This window comes from Opisthocomus hoazin, chromosome 21 (genome assembly GCF_030867145.1).
Source record: "Opisthocomus hoazin isolate bOpiHoa1 chromosome 21, bOpiHoa1.hap1, whole genome shotgun sequence".
Classification (NCBI taxonomy): Eukaryota; Metazoa; Chordata; class Aves; order Opisthocomiformes; family Opisthocomidae; genus Opisthocomus; species Opisthocomus hoazin.
Genome location: NC_134434.1, coordinates 8987558 through 9010310, shown reverse-complemented (window position 1 = coordinate 9010310; position 22753 = coordinate 8987558). Strand labels below are relative to the sequence as shown.

General features: G+C 42.7%; 1 protein-coding gene across 2 annotated transcripts; it reads right to left on the bottom strand.

The window, feature by feature from the left end:
* Positions 1-155: 155 nt before the first annotated feature.
* GPS1 (G protein pathway suppressor 1) lies at positions 156-22721 on the bottom strand. Of its 2 annotated transcripts, none has more exons than XM_075441027.1 (14): positions 22608-22721; positions 19873-19965; positions 16759-16940; positions 14696-14860; positions 14379-14514; positions 14137-14214; positions 13075-13135; positions 12588-12673; positions 11999-12093; positions 10773-10878; positions 10339-10419; positions 10073-10210; positions 9726-9860; positions 156-8843 (listed from the first exon to the last, which is right to left on the bottom strand). In XM_075441027.1, the coding sequence occupies exons 1-14, from the start codon at positions 22638-22640 to the stop codon at positions 8769-8771; spliced, it is 1464 nt and encodes a 487-aa protein (XP_075297142.1). In that variant the 5' UTR covers positions 22641-22721; the 3' UTR covers positions 156-8768. The 2 variants fall into 2 exon arrangements, with proteins under 2 accessions (XP_075297142.1, XP_009930888.2); XM_009932586.2 differs by lacking the exon at positions 22608-22721 and adding an exon at positions 21878-22057.
* Positions 22722-22753: the final 32 nt, after the last annotated feature.

Here is a 22753-nt window from a genome sequence, read left to right as displayed (position 1 = left end):
AAACTGTAAGATGTTGCTATAACCACATTATGTATTAACAATTAATAGTTTTATACAGTATGATAAAGCTTAACGGTCTCCCATGAGCCAAATGTTGGGGGAAAATTAAATCTCTATTTTAACAGAGACGGTTGTCTGAAATTGTGCTAGGTTAGAACTAGGTCCATGAACCTTTCCCTGCTTAAAGTCTCATACTTAATTACATGATTATTCTTTCTCCTTCCCACATGATAAAGTCTGCGAGAAGTGTGTCAAAACCAGATGCAGGTCTACACATGCAATACCCCTACCTGGCTTTTACCCTTTTTCCCCATGGGCTTTGTGTCTCCTAGGCACTCAAGTCAGTGTAGCCTTCCAGTGTTCAGTATGCTGTAAACATCAACAGCCGAAACAAAAACCGCACCCCAACAGCAACAGTGTGTAGCTGTTTAATAGACTGAAGAAGTGGAAGCCATCCCTAGAATAAATACATAAAGCTTACCTTAGAATAAATACATAAAGCTTAGCTCAGCTTTGAAATTTTGTCTCCCTGTGGCCTGTGTTCTGAATGCAGTTCACTGCATGCTTAGTGACCCTGCTCCATGCAGCGTATGCTGCCCTTTCCTGCAGCTGCAGATTGAGCATCTTTGCTGCAGCACTGCTAGCACCTTCTTAGTGCACTAAAAGCAGCAGGCCTGTTAAAGCTTTCCTTCTCGTCACAGGCAGCCTACTGAAGGGAACAAAGCAATGATGCATTGTGGAGCCTGTGAAGCATGCAGTCTAGCCATGCTTGGGCTGGCAAAGCTGGCACATTATGAATGAGCCCTGTACAGCACTAGAGCCTTTAACTGTAAAATTAGCAGGTCTTAAACTACTGTTCCTCCAAGGAAAGTGGAGAAAGGGGGTGGGGGAATGGGTAGGAAGAAAATGAGGGAGGGGTGCAGAGTTTTGTGCCTGGCCTGGGTCCTGAGCAAAAGTTCCTGCCCATCTAAAATGGTTTGCCTGCCACTGAGAGGGTGTCAGCCTTTGATGGGTATAGGTCCCACCCCCTGCACTATCCAAGGCCCTGCTTCCAGCAAGTCAAACCTCTGCTTCATGTTGCCAGGCTGTGAAGAGATTTAGCATATGTTTACGAGTATACCCTGCTTGCTAGGCTAAGTATGCCTGTTTTAAGCCAGTAAGTTTGCCTCCATGGAGGCAGGTTTTATTCATAACTGGTCTTAACTTTTTTTTTTTTTAAATTTATTCTACGCTGGTGTGTAACCTAACATTTCTCTAACAAACAGCCTACTACAGTACTGTACTGGCCAGTAATAAGAAATTATCATAGAATCCTTTGGGCTGGAAGGGACCTTTAGAGGTCATCTAGCCCAACTGCCCTGCAGTGAGCAGGAACATCTTCAGCCAGATCAGGTTGCTCAGAGCCCTGTCCAGCCTGGCCTTCAGCGTTTCCAGGGACAGGGCCTCCTCTACCTCTCTGGGCAACCTGTGCCAGTGTTTCACCACCCTCATTGTAAAAAATTTCTTCCTTATATCCAGTCTAAATCTACTCTCCCTTAGTTTTGAAACCATTACTCCTTGTCCTGTCCTATCAAAATTATGTTGTGGTCCAGCTGTTAGTTTTGTAAGCAAATACAGCAAGCCAATTGCCAATACAATGTCTGGCAAGCAGACCGTCTTACACTGTGCAGTGACGTGTTCAGAGTGGATAGTTTGTATGATGACTTTCTGGTCCATAGTTCTGAACAGTTGATGGTTTGAGGGTTTGGCTGGGTGAGGGCCTGCTTCATTTCACAAACAAAACAGCTCATCCTGTTTTAGCTGGTGCTGTGTATTCTTAAGTTCAGCCTGTGCAACAGAACCTCCACAGATTTGACCTAACTTAGGTGTGTACCTTAACACAAATTTAAAATAAAATAGGTCATTTAGCATCAACACTGGACACGGCATAGCTATTTTGAACACAACTGTGAGGAGCCAGTAGGGAGACTTCTATGGTTTCTTTCCTTCATGCTTCATCTGGCTGACATTTATTTTTCTAGAATCCCAGCTGCAGAGATTCTACCTCTACCTGTCAGAAAGTGTCAGACAGATACCCCCTTTTGGCAGTTACGCTGGGTCTGAAAGGAAATGAACAAAGCCAGCACCCAGAATACTAGGTCTGCCTAAAGCACTGGCAAAGGGTCTTCTAAGAGCCCTTGCCTTGGAAAAGACACATTACTGAACAGTAATAAATCAAGAATCAAAAGTGCCTCCAAGGTCAGAAAACAAATGCAGCACCATGCATTTCTAAAAATAGGGAAGACCCTCCCTTGCCCCACCCACAATTAAAAGAGGGGCTCAAGACTGTTTTTTTTAATGACAGAAACCCAGCACTTTCAGAGATCAGAAGGTAACAGCATGCCCTGCTTATTTTACAAACCATTTTTAACAATTTTTTTGACTTCTCAGCAACCATTCCCTACTTGTGTGTGTGTGTTCATGCATGCACAAGTACACAGGCCACCCTCAAGCCCTAGCAATACCAGTGTGTATTTCCTAACCTCCATTACAAACTATGTTATAGTTTACAGTCAAGAGTTCATATATGGACTGGAACAGTATGCTGAAAAAACACCCTAAACTAGTAGTAGCTGTAGACTTACTCAAGCCATGGAGCAACATTCTCATTCAAAGCATTAACAACAAGAGAGTCCACAAGCAAGATTAACAGATCACTAAGCAGAGCACCAGATGTGAAGCACAGACCTTGGCCTACCCTTATGTCAATCACCCTTGTACCCACTTTTTTCTGTGATCAAATTTTCTATGCTATTTCTTCAGGCACCCTCCCTATCATATGATCATGTGCATCTTAATCTCTCTGGACATTTGTCTACATTGAACTAGCTTCTATCTAGCTGTTCCCATTCATTTGCACTAAGTCCTCTAGATGGACTACAAGAGGTAAGAACTTCGTATCCATTTGGAGGCTGGACTTAAATGCTGCCTAACATTTAGTTGTCGCTTTCTACAGATTATGACAATAAAAGTAGTTCAAACTCTCCTATTGAGTCTTCCCATTGCATTTGCTCATTACGTGAACAAAATATTTTCTGTCATGTTCTGGGAATAGCATCTTCCAACATTAATCAGCTCATTAACCAAGACTTTCAGCAGCTTTCCTAATTTCTGACTACCCTGGCATTCAAGTTTAGACACTGAGCTGTTAGGTGGTACTCTAGCTTGCCTTGTGAATTGGAACTAGCACAGAAACCAAGGGGGAGGGAAAGGGTGTGGCATATGCCAAATAGTGCAGTGATTAGTGTGGGAGAACCAAGTTTAAAAATGCTTCTCTGCCATATTTGAAGATGGTAACTTGAACCCACAGTGCCCACCTCCTGTGGAAATAGTCTGCTTCCTCCCTCACACAGGCATACACTTTAAAGCTGTCAAGTATTATGAGTTCCCTGGTCTGTTTGAAAAGCCCCTCTCCTAGTAAAAAGCTAAATGTTCACTGTCATGGCATTTCAGACTGCTTACCTGACCCCTTCCCATTTACCCAGTTGGCCAGAAACATCAGAAAGCTCAGTCATTCTCCTGCTCACTGTGCCAGAGAAAATTTACAAAGTCAGGAAAGGTATTTGCATGAGAAACATCCACCATTACAGCACAGTAGTGAACTGGTGCTACGTGAGAGATTCGGATTACATTCTTAAACACACTGTGGGATTTTAGAACACATCTCTCAAATGAGTAGTCTCATGACAGAATCACTCACCAGGATCAAGCTGGCTTTAAGCTCCTAAATTCAGGAAGGGCCTGAACTTAAGGTACTTAAGAACCCTAAATGGACACATTTCTATACAGAATTAGTATTTAAGGCATATTCGTCCTCACCCCCTTCTTCCAAGGTATTTATTAATAGGCAATGCAGACAGATGCACCCTTATCTTGTTAGCTCCCGGTTCCATGGCATGGCAGGAGACCGCAGTGCTCCTAACAGAGGCCTGGAATACTTTTGTTAGGCTCTGCAACACAAAACTCCCTGTGTGCATCTAACTACAAATCACTACACTAATGGAAAAAAAAAAGTTGCAATCTGAATTTTCAACAGACATTCTAGAAGATTATAACCTTGCAATTAATAAAGATGACCAGTGTATCAATTTCTTCAGAAACAATGCTTGTGAATTAGGAGGCACTATTACAACACGAGTAAAGCCAAGTCATTTACCATTCATGCTGGGCACACCTGCACTAACTAGGGATTACTTTCAGGCTAGGCAATATACTAATTATCCTGTTTATCTCTAATCAAAAAATTGCAGCCTGCCAACTCAGAAGGTAATGTCCTATTTTGTTTCTGTTTCACAGGCCCTCAACAAGATAGACACTATTTAATTTTAATGGGAGTAGGGGGAGGAGCAGACAGTCCTCTGCATGTAGAGTGATAGTGAAAATGATCCTCAGCCTTTGGGTTTGAGGGAGATGACTGGATTCTTGGATCTACATCCCTTTTCAGAGGCACACAAGAAAAAGTAGTAGTAGTTCACCTGACAAAAAGAAAGCCAACTGCCTTTATTTGGCAAACAGCTTATGAGATGAGGTATCAGAGAATTAAAAAAAAAAAAAAAAGAAAAGACAAAAAGAAGTACATCAAAAGAAAGACTGAAAACCCTGGATCTCAGCATGTATTTACAGGGTACAAACTTTATGTACACACAGACTTCACATTTACATAAACTACAGCCACATGGAGTATAATAATCAAAGCTATAGCTGCAGAAGTATTAGGCAACTGAAACAGCAGTATCTGTGTGATCAAGGACAACAAGATTACCTAGCCTGATCTACCACGTGAGACAGATTTTCAGGTCTCGCCACTTGAATTCTTGCTTGAATTAGACCTTCTCTTGCTAATGCAGCCACCCTTCAGTCAGTGGCTTTTAAGTCTACTGAAGCCTAAGTTTGAATTATTTCTTTGCTGTCAAGAAACTGTCCCACTTGCATTATGAATTTACCAAACTTCTAACTACTGAATCTCTTAGAGGTTGACATATCCTATTAGCCACTTTCTGTTCCGTGTCTAATTAACTTAGTGTGATCAAGTTATCCTACGAGAAAAATCTAAAGCTAGGTTGTTCTGTCAGACTCTATGAAACATTGAATGGAATTCACAGATCCATAGGAACGCAGAAGCTGAAGTACCAGTTGAAGTATAAAGCTCATTTGCAAAGCAGAGAGTAATTCATACCCTGTTCCCTAACAGCATCAGAGATAAGAAGTCAGTTCCATACCAGTTTGGTGGTTTTTACCCTACTGCAAATTCACAATTGATGGACTACTGAAAAAATGAAATGCTGACTTGTATTAGTCACAAGGGGGTGGCACAAGAAAATACTAAGAGCACTGTCCCGTGGAGCACACTGCTCCCCCACTGTCATCTGCTTTATATAAAAAGTAATGAAGGAGATGACAAAGAACCTCGAATAGCCAAATTACGTTGGCTGAGACTTTACTCTTAAATAAATAAATAAATAAATAAATATGTGCTTCACCAGCACTTTTGACCTATGCATGATGCGTCTTTATCAGAAGCATTGTTGCTATTATTTAAGTTTCTTCATTTGTTTTTCCATCAGTTTACATTACATTGCATGTACCAGAATAACACATTATTCAGCGGCAGTTTTGGGAGTTGTCCAGAGGATGGCAAGAGTCCCAGAAAGCAATGTACAAATCATACATGTATGGCATGGGGCAAAGACAGAACTCGATTACTTTCTCTCTCATCCACTGAATTGTCTCAGATGACAGTAGCTCACACATGATGCTGCACCCAGCCTCAGTCCAAGCAATAATATAATCTCCCCTCTTACAGACCTCCCTCTACAAATCTTAGCAGCACAGTCCATGCTGGACAAGTTCTGGCCAGATACTTACCAATCATCCCCAACTACACTAACACAAATCTCATAATGGCAGTTTCTACATTACCACTAAAATTAGTTGTGCTAATTAAAACTGCGTTTGCCAAAAGAACCAGGTTCTTGCCAACCATTTTTCCTTTATCCCTAGCTAGATCAGGCAAAGAAAGCAGGATTTACACTGCATGAGGACACCATCAATTATGGCCTACCACTGGCACCTCCCTCCTCATCAATGAAAAGGTGTTGCAGAAGTTCATGCAATCTACTTAAATAAGTTCCTCTGAACACATCCTACACATACCAGCATGCTACAGATCATACAAAACTTCATCCCCTGAATTACCTTGGTGGTCACAGGGAATCACTGGAAATTTGTTTTATGTGAGCCACTATTTTCCCGTTTATTACTCCAGAAATTACTTAGAAATTTAAGGTAAGAATAATCTTTCATTGGGAGAAACTGCTTATGAATGCAAGTTATACAGAACTATATCCATGCTGTGTTTTATTTCCTGACTTTTGGACTGGTAGGTAGTTAGGACTGAAGCAGGCATTCAATGAGGTCCAGAAGAAATATGCCTAGACAGCCCTGACTCACATTTACAAGATCCTAAAACAACAACAGCTTCTTTCACAGGCTAGAGTTACATGCCAATAAGTCTATACAAAAGCATACACTATGCTTGAACAGTGCCGAAGAACTAAGCAACAAAAGAGAAATGCTCTATCTGCTCGAAAGAGGTTGTAAGCATTTTTGTCTGGAGAGAAGAAACCGATCACCTCTGCCCCAGCTATGGAACTGCCCCCAGCCACAGCAAAAGCTGGAAACTGCTGTTGCCACCTCGTGGGCTCCATGTCCACTGTTAAAGGCTATGCTCTTCCAGCCACTTCCCGAGAGTGGACAAGTGCTAGTGTCTGGAAGAGCAGACACTCTCCAGTCAGCGTGCTAAAGACGTCCATTTACAATTGAGGACTCCTCCAGTGGAAAGCCTCCAGGAAGGAACAGAAGTAATTTACTAAAATCAAGAGAGTGGAAGCTGCGTGTAAGCAAAGTTAGCCAGCTGACAAGATAGACTTAATTGGGTTGCAAAACCATCTTTTCAAGAGCAGAGCATAAGATCTTTTCCTTAGAAATGTATCAGTGGCCCGTTTTAAGAAAGCAAGAACACTTAAGTAGTATTATAGGACTGAATGGCTTCCCTTCAGCATGAACAATGACTTTGCTAGCATTTCTACAAGAATGTACAGCAATTGACCCGAGGACTCCACTTGCCTTTCTCACTAAACTGGCTAGTGAGTGATGCCTGACTCAAAGTTCTCGATTAACTAGGTCTCTCCTTTTTCACCCCTCAAAAACTGGAGAATTTTTCCAGGCCAAATGAAAGACATTTAACCAAAGACCTCACAGGAACTATTGCTTCCATTTTCAGCATTTAAGTCATAAAAAGCATGGAAAGCCAGAGGGAGAGAGCACTGTTACAATTTAGCAGCAACGCAAATGCAATCCAGGAATTTTGCTGTTAGAACGTTCCCTCAAGTTGCACTTTGTTTGCAGTTCATCCAAGCTACATCTCCAGCCTAATCAGAAAGCACAATACAATGGCCTACAAAACATCATCAAGCTTAGCAAAAAATCAATGGCTTGAGATCAAAATACCTGAACCCCAACTTTAACACAAAACTCCAAATACTCAGATGCTTCTTTAATCCTGCTGTTTAATGCACTAGATATAACAACGTATTTAAAAAAAAAAAAAAAAAGCATTAACACATTAACAGTAACATCTGTAGTCAGTTGCCAGACCAGTCAAGACTGGATCAAAATTCTGATCTTGCCTTATGGATTAGATGAATGCAAGGCTACGGTGACTTCAGGAAATTCAGTGCATATCTCCTTTCATTAACACAGAACACGCACACACCCGGGCTGCTACCTTTAATCCCTTTATAAAAGGAAAAGCAGGATAAATGCACCTGGAGAGCAGGCACCTAGATTAGCTGCTTTCAGGTATTCCACAGGACTTCAGTGGTATTTTATGGCATTTATCCATGCTACCAGAAGCAACTGTTGCACATGTTGGGAAACCATCACACATTATGGCAGTAAGACTGGACAAGCAGCAGTATTTGCATGAAGCAGAGATTTACTGCTATGGTAACACTGGACCCCAAAGCCAGGTCATGCACAAGTGGGAAACACATCAGGAAACAGGTCTTTGAAAACAGAGACCAAAGAGAACGAACCTGGATTCAGGTAAACATAACACCCTAAAATAAAGGCCTGTGACTGACTGCATGGAAGCAGTGCCGTATTTTCTGGTGCAGGTGAAAAATCATTAAGAGTTTCTCAAAGGAAATCTCATCTCCCAACAAAACTCTAGCTCCATAACTGAGAGCAATGCAGTTGTAAGTTTATCTGGAATAAACAGAAAGTTCAGCATTGCTCCGAATCAAGGCAATACTTTCAGGCCAGCAAAATTCATCTTAGATCACACCTGTCCATTCAACTTAACTCTAACTATTTTTGCAGCTTTGAAAGAAGAAAACTAATAGCAGCTGAAAAACTCCCAAATCGGCATCTGTATGAATAACCTGACAACTCTTTATGGAGTGGTGGAAGAAGGGAGAATGGAGGAAGATGTTCTACCAAAACTGAAATGATGACCCATTGCAGGGATGGTGTTTTTAAAAATAATTTCTTTTCAAGGAGAACTGAAGTTACTGGAATATCTGTATTATCCACCATCAGCCCTGAACCTCTCAATCCGAGCAAGAAGTGAGAGAGACAGGGACAGTTTGTGAAGCTCAGCAGTTAGTGGGTGACACACTGGGTACAGTCCTGAAGGGACCATTTCTTTTGGTAGTGCGCGAAGTTTTTCACATGTTGGTGCTCATCCTGGACTGGCTGTTAGCTGGAGTAAGCTCCCCTTGGCTACCTTCTCTTGGAGGAGACTGCAACAAGACCAAAACACATCTAGTCAGTGATGCGTAAATATCCTGCAGAGTGCTTCCTGAGAGACCAAATGAAACACAGGTGAAGCACAGCAGGGTAACAGCAGGGGCAGAGCATACCCCCAACTCATAAATAATGATTGCTTTGGAAAAGCTTTGTGTTTACAACTTCTATAGTTACAGTTCACAAGAACTGTTCCTAAAAAAGTCAAACCAGAACTTTTAAGCCACTCTTATTTACTATGCACAAGGTGCTGTGTGCCCCAGAAGCTGAATCCTATCTGGCATTTAGTTATCGCAGAGATTAACATAGTACAGAATTTAACACGTTCTGTGGTAGACGGCGTATTGTCCCTAAGGGCACTCTTTTTGGAACTGCATCCTGGAAGGAATACTCCAAGCAATGAATGCATTTTTTACTTCCTCTACTAAAAACAACAACAAAAAACCAACCAACCAAACAAACCCAAAACAAAACAAAAAAACAAACAAATAAACAAAAAAACCAAAACCCAGACTTCAAACAATATTTGTTTGATAAGATAAAAGATATTTGTATCAAGAATTAGTCAGAATGAATTACTCAGAATCAATCTAAGCATACAAACTTCAAAGGACATTCTGCGTTGTACAAGCAGGTCAACGTATTGGCTAGAAACGCTTGTTCCTTACATGTTTAGTAAGGAACTATTACTATTGTAATAGTAATATTGTGATATATTAATTATAATTAATTACTATTGTAAGAATTCATTCAATCACAAGCACAATAAATCCATTCCCCTCCAGAATCCTCCATTCACCACCTTTTATACTTTCAGTTAAAAAAAAAAATTTAAAATCTTAACACTGTCTCAAAGTCCACATTTAACATGCCCATACCTTGACATGTATCTGGTTGCGCAGGACTGCAGCTCGCAGGATCATAGCTTTGGCACGTCGCTGAAACTCTTTGCCCATTAGTAAAGACTTCTCAAAAGTTGTGCTGCGCTGATCTACATCGCGAGCATAAAGAATCTGTAACCAATACAGAGAACTGTACACAGGAGCTATGAGAGGGTTCCACAGTAGGAAGCCCTTTCTGCGCAAGGGAACAAAACTAAGGTATGACAGATCAGCCCTACTGAAAATACCAGTCACAACAGATGAATGCAACTTCAGAGTTTCCCAGGAATGGAGAGTTTCTAATCTTAATACAGCTGTTCAGCCTGTGGCTCAGATGCACTAACCTTACTGTGCGAGTCTATTCTGGCATTGATCAGTCCCTCCAGAATCAGCTGAGTAAGTTCATCTTCCAGAGCAGCCACTGTGGTATTAAAAGCAGTGGCCATCTTGCGCATATCTGCCGACACATAGGGGCTAAAGTACTAGGAAGAAGAAAATATTCAGTTGCCAAACGTGCTCCCCACCCTCTGAAAAAACATGGGAAAAGCAATTACAAAGAGATGGGCTATCTTACTTTTCATCCACCTCTCAGGATTACAGGAACAATTACCTGGATAAGGGCACGATTTCGAATCTGGGTGTAAAGCGTCCTGACATGAGGTGCAAGGTACATATCCAGCAGCAGGTTGTCCTGTGCAAAAACACACATTAGAAGCTGAGAAGCAGCCTGGAAAAACACATTATTCCTATGTTCTGAAACATATATGTATCTATACTTAAACCTTACGGATATTACACTACAGCAAGAAAATACCATAAATCAAGAATGAATAACAGAACTAGCAATATGTTTAAAAAAAATACCATTTCTCCTCATGCTCTACTGCTAAACTACTTCCAATTTTCATTCAGCACGTCAGGAGACAGAAGACACAGAAGAGCTGAACACTCTTAGTAGCTACTTTTAACAGTCACTGCTTCTCACAAAGGGCTAGGTGCAGAAAACTTTTAGGGTCTATTCTGCACTGCTCCCCTGCAACTCACCTTCATCTCATCCAGCATCTTCAGGCATGAAGCATATTTAGATTCATAAAACTTGAAGATGATGTCACGAACCTGTGGCTCCAGCTCCAAAAACAATTTGAAGGAGCTACAAATAAAGATGGCAGTGATCAGACACTGGAACCCACCGCTTAAATACCCTACAGTCCCATCACTCCAAGTTGCAAAGTTACAAACTCTCATTATCATTTAAGATTCCAAGAATTTACTCTCTAACAGACCAGATAGCCTATTTTCAGCAGGGCTGGGAGCCTGGAACACAGAGAGATGCAGCACAGCATCAGAGCTGTGGTGAAGGAAGGCAAGAGACTTTTGATAAATCAAGCAGTGTTTGTCCACACAAAACAAAAAAATGAGTGTGAATAGGTCAAAATCAGGATGTACCACCAGAAAACATAGGCCACATCTGTGCAGGCACCGTACTCTGTGCTGGCCAGCTTTGTGTTCCCTTTCAAAGCACAGCCTTCACTAAGTACAGCATGCCATAGACAGGTAAAGCATGCACCTGTCTCAGGAAAATAACCTATCATGTGGGAGATCTTTGAGATGCACACTCTTTCTCAGTGCTCTCCGAATTCTCCATCACAGATTTCCGAACCTTTGGGATCTCACCCTATGAATCAGCCAATAAAAAAGTCAGGGTAACAACCCTTTTTCCACATAAATTTAAAATTAGTGCTTCCATACACTTAGCTAACAGGAATTCGGTACCACTGTAATTCAATCTATGACACACAAATACCCATTTGCTTCCAAAGACTGTAATTCTCTTAACCTTGCATATGTCATAGTTAGATTACACTGCAAGTTGTATTAACAATTATTAAATTGCATTAACACAATTAACATACCCCAGAACAAGTAGTAACATGAAAGCAAATTATATTACAGCTGCCTTCTGTAGGGCTCTATCCCTCCGATTTAATATCTGATATGGACCTCTGACAGAAAGAGAAAATTGGGCTATGCAGATGTTGGATTTGACCCAAGTTGGAAAATTCCATTATACTACAAAAATTTCACCTGTGATTAACCACTGTGTTTTAGACAGCAAAACGTCACTTAATGCTAAAGCCAAACTAAGGCTCAGTGATTCTTTCTCTCCTGTGCAAGAAAGCTATTACTCCTGCCAGAATTCGCTCTCAGCTAAAGTCCCATGTCCCAAAAGATGTCCAGTACATACTAACTCCTTTCAAGGCATCACTTACCTGCTGGAGATAACATTTCGTTGCAGTTCCTGACGGTCAAAGGTAGCAAGGGCACAGAGACCACCATACACAGCCACATTACTAGGAGATAACAGCTACAGAGACAGAGAAAGATCGAGTTGTCACTGACTACTAAAATGGCAGAAGGTTGGAATTAAGTATTCTACCCCAGGCCTTTCCTTCACCTGTGCCAAGATTAGCCCTTGTCAAATGCAGTGGAACCACTCAGCATGCTCTCAGGCATTCACCCAGAGCCTGAGAAGTCCACTTCTAAGAGAGCAGAAACCTGTTCCAAGAGCCAGTCTTTTGACTGAGCTACACAGACACACAACTGGTAATTCCTATGTGATCTAGAGTAGATAATTTAGAGAACCTAAGAACACAGACTCTTAAAAAAAAAAAAAAAAAAAAAAAAAAAACACACCCCACACACAAAAAACACACAGTTCACAGCACCACCAACTATCATAGAAGCACGGAATAGTTGAATATACAGGACTGCTGTGAGAATATCTGAATTTTACAACCTAATACTTAGAAGAATTACATCCCCTCCAAGACCTGCACACAGCGCCCTCTTGGTCCTCACCTCAGGGAAATCACAGTGATCAAATGATGCCAACAAGAAGCACTTTGCTGCCTGTTTGTACTTCCGAGCAGCTAGTTCAGCCAAGCCTAGGAAGCAGGAAAAGTTAGTCCTTTGTTTATGACAGCACACAAATTAGGAGAAATTACAAAATCTGGGGAGTAGGACAGGCCCCCACATGGTTGCTAGTGCCTTCAATACTGAAGTGAAACCAGACTCTCAGATAGTATCTAGCATCCTCTGAACTACGTTGACTCACACTGGTATCCTTTCTGAAAAAACTTAGGGAGAAGAAAGAAATGGCAAAAACAAGTCAGCAGTTCCATCTCATCCAGTTTATTAAATTTTGCATTTCTGTTGAGAAAATACAAAGTCTGTAAAATCTGAGAGAAAAAGTAAGCCAAGCACACACTGTTGTCAAAGAGCCCTATGGACAGCTAACAGGCAGAAATACAGGCAGACAATACAGGAAGATGAAGGATTCACTCACCTGCTGCACATTTCAGTTTGGTGAGAATTGCTTGTGTCTGGCTGTCTCTTTCTCCTCTTTGCTAAACGATAAGAAAAAGCAGTAGTGAGCAAGCAGTATGAAAACTGCTTTGATTACAATGTCCTTGGGATACTTTATCCTAATAATTAACTTGCAAATCTCAACAGCAAGGTAACTTCATCTTATTTGTCTTGGGAAATATACCAAGAACTGAGGATGGAAAGTCTCTGTTTTTACCATGAGTCAGATTTCATATACACATATCATGGGAGAAAAGTAACAATTGCCAAGAAGGCCAATGGGATCCTGGGGTGCATTATGAAGAGAGCATGGCTGGCAGGTCGAGGGAGGTTCTCCTTCCCCTCTGCCCTAGTGAGGCCCCATCTAGAGTACTGTGCCCAGTTCTGGGCTCCCCAGTTCAAGAAAGATGAGGAGCTACTGGAGAGAGTCCAGCGGAGGGCTATGAGGATGAGGAGGGGACTGGAGCATCTCTCCTATGAGGAAAGGCTGAGGGAGCTGGGCTTGTTCAACCTGAAGAAGAGAAGGCTGCGAGGGGACCTTATAAATGCTTGTAAGTATCTCAAGGGTGGGTGTCAGGAGGACAGGGCCAGACTCTTTTCAGTGGTGCCCAGCGACAGGACAAGGGGCAACGGGCACAAACTGAAGCAGAGGAAGTTCCAGCTGAAGATGAGGAAGAACTTCTTCACTCTGAGGGCGATGGAGCACTGGAACAGGCTGCCCAGGGAGGCTGTGGAGTCTCCTTCTCTGGAGATTCAAGACCCGCCTGGACAAGGCCCTGCGCAGCCTGCTGTAGGTGACCCTGCTTCGGCAGGGGGGTTGGACTGGGTGACCCACAGAGGTCCCTTCCAACCCCTAACATTCTGTGATTCTGTGATTAAATAGTATAGCAGCTAAGGAGGCTGGATTAGAAGAACAGACTGTAAGATGATGGGAGTCTTATAGAAAGCAAGTCCTAAAGTGGCAAAGGAAGAAATTGTTTTAAATATTTTTGAGATAGGAAACAAAGGGAAAACTCATGCAAGTTAAAGAGCAGGACCTTACTTCTGCAATTTCTGGTGTAGACTCAGCCTTGCTAACATAGCTCAGAACATGAGACCAGTTCTGGAGGTAGACACTGACCTGCAGAGAACAGAAACATTGTAAAAAAAGCATGGATAAATGCTGTTACTTAGATAAGCAGTATCACTGCAGACACCAGAGGTGTAAGCAGGGCAAAGTACAGGTGAACTTTACAGCAGATTATCAGAAAGACACCAAGTACCATTTCCTGCAAACCTTCCTACCTTGATGACATTGAGACACATGTTGATAACATGTTTAGCACTGGTGCAGTAATCACGGGCTCGTGAGTAACACTTGAGAGCGTTGCTGAGGTCCCCACAGTCAAGATAATGATCACCTAAGTCATCATGGCCTCTCCTGGAGCACAGGAATTAAAATACCAATGAACTGTGTGCTCAGAAAGGGACACAGTCAGTTTGTTCCAAACAAGTAACTCAACACACTGACCTAAGGCACTGAATGCAGTTGACATCCTGTGTTAGGTGCCTGGAGGAGCAAAATGCTCTTCCTTGCTCCAGCAGAGCCTCCTGCATCTCACCTGATACTCTCCTTGATGGAGTTCCCTTTGTAATTTTTCAGATCTGTGTCGAGTTTCTCCAGTTTAAGAAGAGCTTTTTTGCGTGTAGCTTCAACCCAAGCTGTGTCAAGAGGTGGGGCTTCTATTCCACTATCAGGGACAGCATCAGGTGTATTCTGCAGTTCTCTGAAAGAAAATAGTTTGAACGCAGTTATTACACTGCAAACTTTTCAAAACAGAGGTCTGCTAAGTACCTGGCCCTGTTACCCTAAACAGTGCTGCATACACAAAACAGACCAAAGAGAAAACAAGGATGGTGGGGAAAAAAGAAATAGACTGCTGTCCTGGTTTTGGGTGGGACAGAGTTCATTTCCCTCCCAGTAGCTGCTGTATTTTGGATTTAGTAGAGGAAGAATGTTGATAACACTGATGTTTTTAGCTGTTGCTATGAAATCAAGGACGTATCCAGTTTCTCATATTCAGCTAATCAGCAGGTGGGCAGGAGCCGGGAGGGAGTATAGCCAGGCAGCCAGTCCAAGCTGGCCAATGGAAATATTCCATACCATAGACAGCATGCTCAGTTTACAAATGGGGGTTGCCCAGGCAGGAAGAAGGCTATCTGCTCTTCTCGTTTCCACGAGTTCAAATGCTCTCTTGTCCAGAAGTTCGAACTTTTTTCAGGAATTAGCGAAATTCGTGATTTCCGGTTTCTGCAATCACTGCTTGCAGACTGGCTGCAATCACTGCTTGGGGACTGGCTGCGAATCGGTCATCAGGTGGTGAGAAAAATTGCATTGTATATAGTTTATTTTGCATATTCATTATTACCATTATTATTAATAGTAGTATTTCCTTTGTTGTCGTCTTAAACTGTCTTTATCTCAACCCACGAGTTTCCCCTTTTGTCCATTTCTCCTCCTCAACCCGCTGGGGAGGACGGGGAGAGGTGAGCAAGCAGCTCTCCAATGCTTAGTTGCCAGCTGCTGGGTTAAACCACGACAACTGCTAAGATATCCAGTGAAAACAGTAAGATAAGCATCACAGATGTTCAGAAATTCTTCTCAAAATCATCCTAATGATCTTTTGCAGGTATTTTATTAACAAGCAAGTCACTGCTAATTTGAAAGAAACAACCTACTCTATAAATCAACAGAAACCAATTTAGTAACAGCGCTGCAATGAATTGTTACATTCTATAAAAGTATTTAGTGACTCTAACAACTCACTAACGAATCCCATCAAACATCTCTATATGGGACGCTGTGCACGTGTTTACAAGTTCTCTCCTCAGCCATATTGCAATGGCTTGACAGCAAAGCTACGCTGTACAGATACTATCCAACTGCTTTTTCCATTCAGCTCAGATCAATGTATCTACTTGCACTGAACTCATTTTTCAATATTTTAAACAGACAAACACATTATGAGGCTTTTTTCAGGTTTTTTGTTTGGTTGGGGTTTTTTTGTTTGGTTTTTTATTTTTAAACCAACAATCCTTTTCACATATAAGAAGGCAATGAACATACTGTCACACATAGATGGTAAAGACTCCCAGGGCAAAACAGACAAGAAATCAACAAATATGCATAGCAACAAAAATAATGCAAATACTGGAAGTATGGCTGGATAAGTGGAGTATTAAAGGCTACCCTTTAAAGCAAACCTGTTGTTAGGGGGGGAGGGGGGTGAAGGAAAAAAAACAAAACAAGTCAAATAGTTAGGTAAGGTTTTAATTTATGAACACAAGAGCACGTAGCAGAGGCTTCATCTCCATAATCTACCTAAGGAGACAACTGTGTTCATTAATATTTGAAGCAGTTGCAAGGACTAATCTCTCCTCAATATCTACCTATAGCCTTTTAAAACACTAAGGCTTCAGAATGAGATATTCTTCTGTGTTTAATCTTCTACAAAAAGCATGAGACCTTAGGCCTGAACGCATACACTTCACTGCTACCAAATTCTAAGGGCAAAGACAATTTGTATAAGGAACATGATAGTATGACATGCAAAGTCCCCCACTGTGGCACACCAGTCTTAACTCAGTCAAAAAAGCTCTCCAGGTTCCCATGATCTCTTAGTACCTGGTGGCTTCAGATAACTTTCTGTGGATTTCTTCGTACACATCAACATTGAAAGTTCTCTGGACAAATGACAGTGCCATCTTGAGAGCTTCCACCCGCAGCTGTGGGCAGTGATCAGCAATAAATTGCAGCCGCTCAATTCGCATCAGACCACTGTAGCTGGACGCATACTGCTCCAAATCCTGCAAACAAAACTTGGTCTTAGACGGCAAAGATGGCAACAGTAAATCAGGCTACTACACTGTGACCTGCATAGGTTTTCCTACAGTCCTGACCCTTCATAGCGGGCAACATGACTCAGACAAACAAAAAATCAGGTAAGATTATTCAATTTCTGCTTTCTTCAAACATTAGTAATTTCCTCAGAAATATGCATTATATTACAACTTACCTTTTTTTATTTCAGTTGTAATGCTATCCATTAAGGCTAATCAGCTCACCCACTTTAAGCATTCGTTATATCACCTAGTAATAATTTTGTCAAGATTCCACTCTTTGAGCTGAAGTTTCCTAAATCAGACAACCATTCCAGATGAAGTTTTTCCTTGAAAAATAGCTTCCATATGATGATTTGCATTTTTTTGCTCATACTAATCTCTGAAAACATCTCCTTTGAGAACAAATAGGGTCTCTTATTCTTGAGGAAGGATCTGAGGTTTAAATTCTGAACACTTAACAGATTTTAAGCCTTGCAGTGGAGTGGAGAAGAGAAAGCCCAAAATGTAAAGCTATGACATGGTATTGCAGGGAGATTTCCTAAAGACAGAAGTACACATGCAAACAACCATAGCAGAATGTTCAGGGCAAAGTCAAGCATTCAGGCAGCAGGAAACACTAGATTCAGGTTGCTTCTCCACATTTAATATGCATGTTGTGTCGTGTCCGACTCCCTCACCCTTGTATGTCTAAATTAAGACCCCGCTATAGGCATCACAGTAGCATTTTCCAAAATGATTCTTGCCTGATTCAGTGCAAGAATGATCTTGCTCTGAGACTGAAACAGAACTGTGTGCACTGAAAATTTGTATTTAGGATTCCAGCTTTATTTGCTACAGAACTTGAAAAGTATTAAAGACAGGAGCAGTCTTTCTTCCACAGTTTCATGCCCCATCGTGCACAATACTCCTGAAATCACTGGGTAATTTCACTTTACTCCTCAGCTCTCTGAATGACAAAGGGGAGTTATGGTCCTTTACATCAGTTATAGTGAAAAAAAAATCACTAATTTTTGTGGAACACTTGGATGCTATAGTAATAACAAAGACATAAAGGTCACAACATAATTGCTTCATCACTCTAGCTTCAGAACCGAATTGAAATGCAATGAAATCAAACAAGGTATCAGGTCATATGCTGAAAAACCCAAAACCAATCAAAGAAACAAAAACACAAAACAACAATAACATAGAGGGCCATGCAATAAACAGTGAATAACCATGTGACAACTGTTATAAAGCACGGAGACAAGAGGAACAAATTAAAGCTTCAGACATTACAGAATCACAGAATCACAGAATAGTAGGGGTTGGAAGGGACCTCTGTGGGTCATCTAGTCCAACCCCCCCGCCGAAGCAGGGTCACCTACAGCAGGCTGCACAGGACCTTGTCCAGGCGGGTCTTGAATATCTCCAGAGAAGGAGACTCCACAACCTCCCTGGGCAGCCTGTTCCAGTGCTCCGTCACCCTCAGAGGGAAGAAGTTCCTCCTCATGTTCAGACGGAACTTCCTGTGCCTCAGTTTGTGCCCATTGCCCCTTGTCCTGTCACTGGGCACCACTGAAAAGAGCTTGGCCCCATCCTCCTGACACCCACCCTTCAGATATTTGTAGGCATTTATAAGGTCCCCTCGCAGCCTTCTCTTCTTCAGGCTGAACAAGCCCAGTTCCCTCAACCTCTCCTCGTAGGGGAGATGCTCCAGTCCCCTCACCATCCTTGTAGCCCTCCGCTGGACTCTCTCCAGTAGCTCTTCATCCTTCTTGAACTGGGGAGCCCAGAACTGGACACAGTACTCCAGATGAGGCCTCACCAGGGCAGTGTAGAGGGGAAGGAGAACCTCCCTTGTCCTGCTGGCCACACTCTTCTTGATGCACCCCAGGATCCCATTGGCCTTCTTGGCAGCCAGGGCACACTGCTGGCTCATAGTTAACCTGTCGTCCACCAGGACACCCAGGTCCCTCTCCGCAGAGCTGCTCTCCAGCAGGTCCACCCCAAGCCTGTACTGGTGCATGAGGTTGTTCCTCCCCAGGTGCAGGACCCTGCACTTGCCCTTGTTGAACCTCATCAGGTTCCTCTCTGCCCAGCTCTCCAGCCTATCCAGGTCACGCTGAATGGCAGCACAGCCTTCCGGTGTGTCTACCACACCTCCCAGTTTGGTGTCGTCAGCAAACTTGCTGAGGGTACATTCTAACTCTTCATCCAGGTCGTTGATGAAGAAAATATTATATGATATCCAAGAAAATATTATTTATGATATCCATATATTATATGATATCCAAAGCTTCCTAACTGAATGCTTTATTTTGCACTTTTAATGTTGCTTTAACTTTTTCCAGTTAACACATTTTTGTTCTCTTCTACAACACCCATCTCTCACTGTTACAGAGCTGATACATAAAAATTGGCCAAAATTTTAAACTATTAACTAAAAATTGAAGAAACTGATATAAGCAAACACAGCCTTTTATAACTCCACAGCTCTGTGGGTTTTAGCCAGTCTCCAGAGGATCAAATGTTGAAAGAATTTTATCTTAATTGTATACTTAAAGCACCTGAGCCTTGCTCATCAAAGAACAACCCTCAAAATAAAGAAATGACATCTCTGTAAGTAACCAGAGATGTACTAAACTATTTCAGAACGGAAACTGTCAAACAGGCAGCACGCAGCGAGTCACAAAACAGCAATTCCTCCTTCATCTCAGAAGGTGCAGCAGACGTCAATATGTGACAAGCTACAGCAGAGGTCACTGCTGTTCTTACCCCACCTTGCTTTGAAGAGAATCCATTAATCTCTAAATAAAAATTTGACAAGGAGTAAAATGAGGGAGTTTTTAAAAAAACTTAAAGGAAGAGGCCATGCCCAAGAAACGTAACCCACTAGCCCTCAACCAGCACATACCAGAGTGGGGTTCTCGACCACATAGTTGATATCAGGTGCATTTTGCTGATCTTCTTGTGGATCTACGTCAATCTGCATGGGCTCTACTGCACCCTAGAACAGCAAAATGGGGTCAAAAGTAGCTTACTACATTTGAGCAGGAAACAATTATGTGACTCAACCTACAGAGGACTTGCTTAAATGCACATTAAATTTTAGAAACTAAAAAACACCCCTCAGCGTTTAGACACATTTAGGATTTTTCTCTAACACCAGCACTACTCTGCATGTTGTTTTGTCTAAAACAAGCAGCATTCAGGCTCAGCATTCACACAGAGCGCTTGTTTTGTTTCGTAGATTATCAAGCAAGAAAGTGATGGGGTCAATAAATCTGATTCTACAAAGTATCTCAGGCATGCATGCTAAATTCCAAATGATATTCCATTTCTCTTCCTTGAGCAAGAGCAGGCATTAACATTCAGCTCAAGAACCTCCAAAACTCAAAAAGTACCCAAAAAACTCACTAGAACCTTTCAAAGCGGCTTTAACACTTAAAAGTAACTTTTTTGGGGGGGAGGGGGTAATATTACAACTGTCATACTTTTAAAAAGTACTGAAGAATTTAAAGAACAGAACGCAGAATGGCAATTCCACATTTTCTAACAAACACTGGGGAAAAAATTTGTCTGCACTGCAAAAATTCACCGTCAGTTGAACTACCTTAGTACAGTTATCCAAGTTCAACTGTTTAGGTAAATTCTCCTTTGCAGGAACAACAGAATTTTATTCTCCCAGTATATCTTCACTGCTTTGAACTACATGAGCAATCATACTGATACAGTGACCTCAGTACAACTGCACCAATACAGTACCTGTGTGTGTTCCCATTTAGGGGAAGTTTACTATGCAGTCCCACAAACAAAACTGGTACCGTATCATGAAATTCTTTTCCTTCTCCTAGTCAAAAGTGTGCTGAACATTCCCCTAGGTATTACCAATTTAAACTCAAGAAAAACAAGCTGAATGTCTTCTTACAAAATGATGAATACGTGCAAATATCAACATAAGCAACACCTGATTTGGGGTAGATTGATGAGTGGTCCTCAGAAAGGACAAAAATGTCAGCCATCTTGCCCCCATCAACACCAAATTGTTTCCATATTTTTATTGATTTTGCTGTCTGTTAAGAAATCAAAGTGGTTTTTTGGTTGGGTTGGTGTTTTGGGTTTGTTTGGTTGTTTGTTTTTTCTGTGAGGAGGAAGAGGGCAGATCCAGATTTCCTAACTCTAAACACTGATGCATTTTGTATTCACCCACAGCCTGCTTATTCTTTCACAGACTGGTATGTACCAAATATGCACGTATCTCAATGCTGATGTGAAATCTCCCAAAATCTGAAGTAAAAGCAAGTAAAGCATATAAAAGTTTGTTTCCTAGCTTTTTATTCTCTGTGCGAAGGAAAGGGAGGGAGAGTGCAAAAGAGGAGTTTGATTGCCCATATCACCACTCAGGAAAGCTGTCCATAAAACCATTTCAGTCACCAGATATCGAGACCATTACTTTTTCCATTTTTATCTACCTTATCTGTTTTCTTATATATAAAATTACATATTCTCATGTATTATATATAAGCACTTACATATTCTATAAACACATATATATTCTTACATAAACACTAAGTGTCAGGGTTGCTTTTTTTAGACTACCATAGTAAAAACCTGATGTGAACTCCTTAGAAATCAGCATTATAGAAACTAATGGTAACTCCAGCCAGTGGAACAGAACGATCTGTGTCCTGCTACGGTGGCAGGCTGTAATCTGCATTTCTCTCTTAACGCCCAGACAAGAAAAAACACAAGTGGTCTGGAAGTCCCACTACGACAGGCAAATTCAGACATTTTCAGGCTAACTCTGTATTTTGTAAGGAAGATGCAAGGTTTACTTCAGAAATACTCACAAAGCAAATTAAATAATGCTCACTCCCTAAGATCATCTAAGCCCACAAGGGCGCCCAGCTGGAAGGTACCTCATAAAGCCTCATACAAGCTGATAAGCTGGCACTCAAGCTGAAGTCTCCTGCTGTGCTCAGGAGAAGGTGTGACCTACTGCTGGAAGGGGTGCAGTACAGATCTGTCACTGATGAAGCAGCTGAGCTGGATGCTGAACTATCCCTCATCCTGCCCTGACTTTCCGCACCCCCGCGCCCTGACAGAGAACTTGCTGGCTGCTAAAGGGAAGAAACACAGTTAACTCGCAACGGGATCGCGGGGGCGGTGACGGAAGGGCCAGACTCACTACACCGACCCCCTCCAGGCTCCGTCCGCTTTCCCCAGCACTGCAGGGTCTCCGTTCCTCCTCGTCCGCCGCCTCACGACACCCGCCCCTACTACCCGACCCCTACCCTCCAGCACGCACAACGCGAAAATAAAGCCGAGGGGCCGCTGCAGCGGCGGGGACGCCGCGGGTGCCGGAGGACGCTGGGCTGGGCGCTGCTGCTCGCGCACGGCGGCGGAAGGGACACCGACGGACCCGGCGCAAGGCCGAGCGAGGGCGCAGGGCCGGCCCAGAGCGGCTCCCCTTCCCGAGCAGCAGCCGCGGGGCCGAAGGGGAAGGCCGCACCGCGCCACCCGGAGGCCGCGGCAGGGCAGGGCTGGGCCGCGCTGCCGGGCGGCGCGCGGGAGGCAGGCGGCGCGCGGCCGCGGCGGCCCCCGGCGGGAAGACGCTGCCAGCAGCGGCGGGAGGTGGCTGCCCTGTACCTGCAAGTTAAAGACCTGGACGGGCAGCGGCATCCTTCCCTTCGCGGCCGCCACTTCCGGCTGACCCCTCCGTCCCTCCCTCCGGCTCGGCTTCCACTTCCGGGTCGCGCGGAAGACCGCCAGACCGCATCCGACAGGTGAAGCCC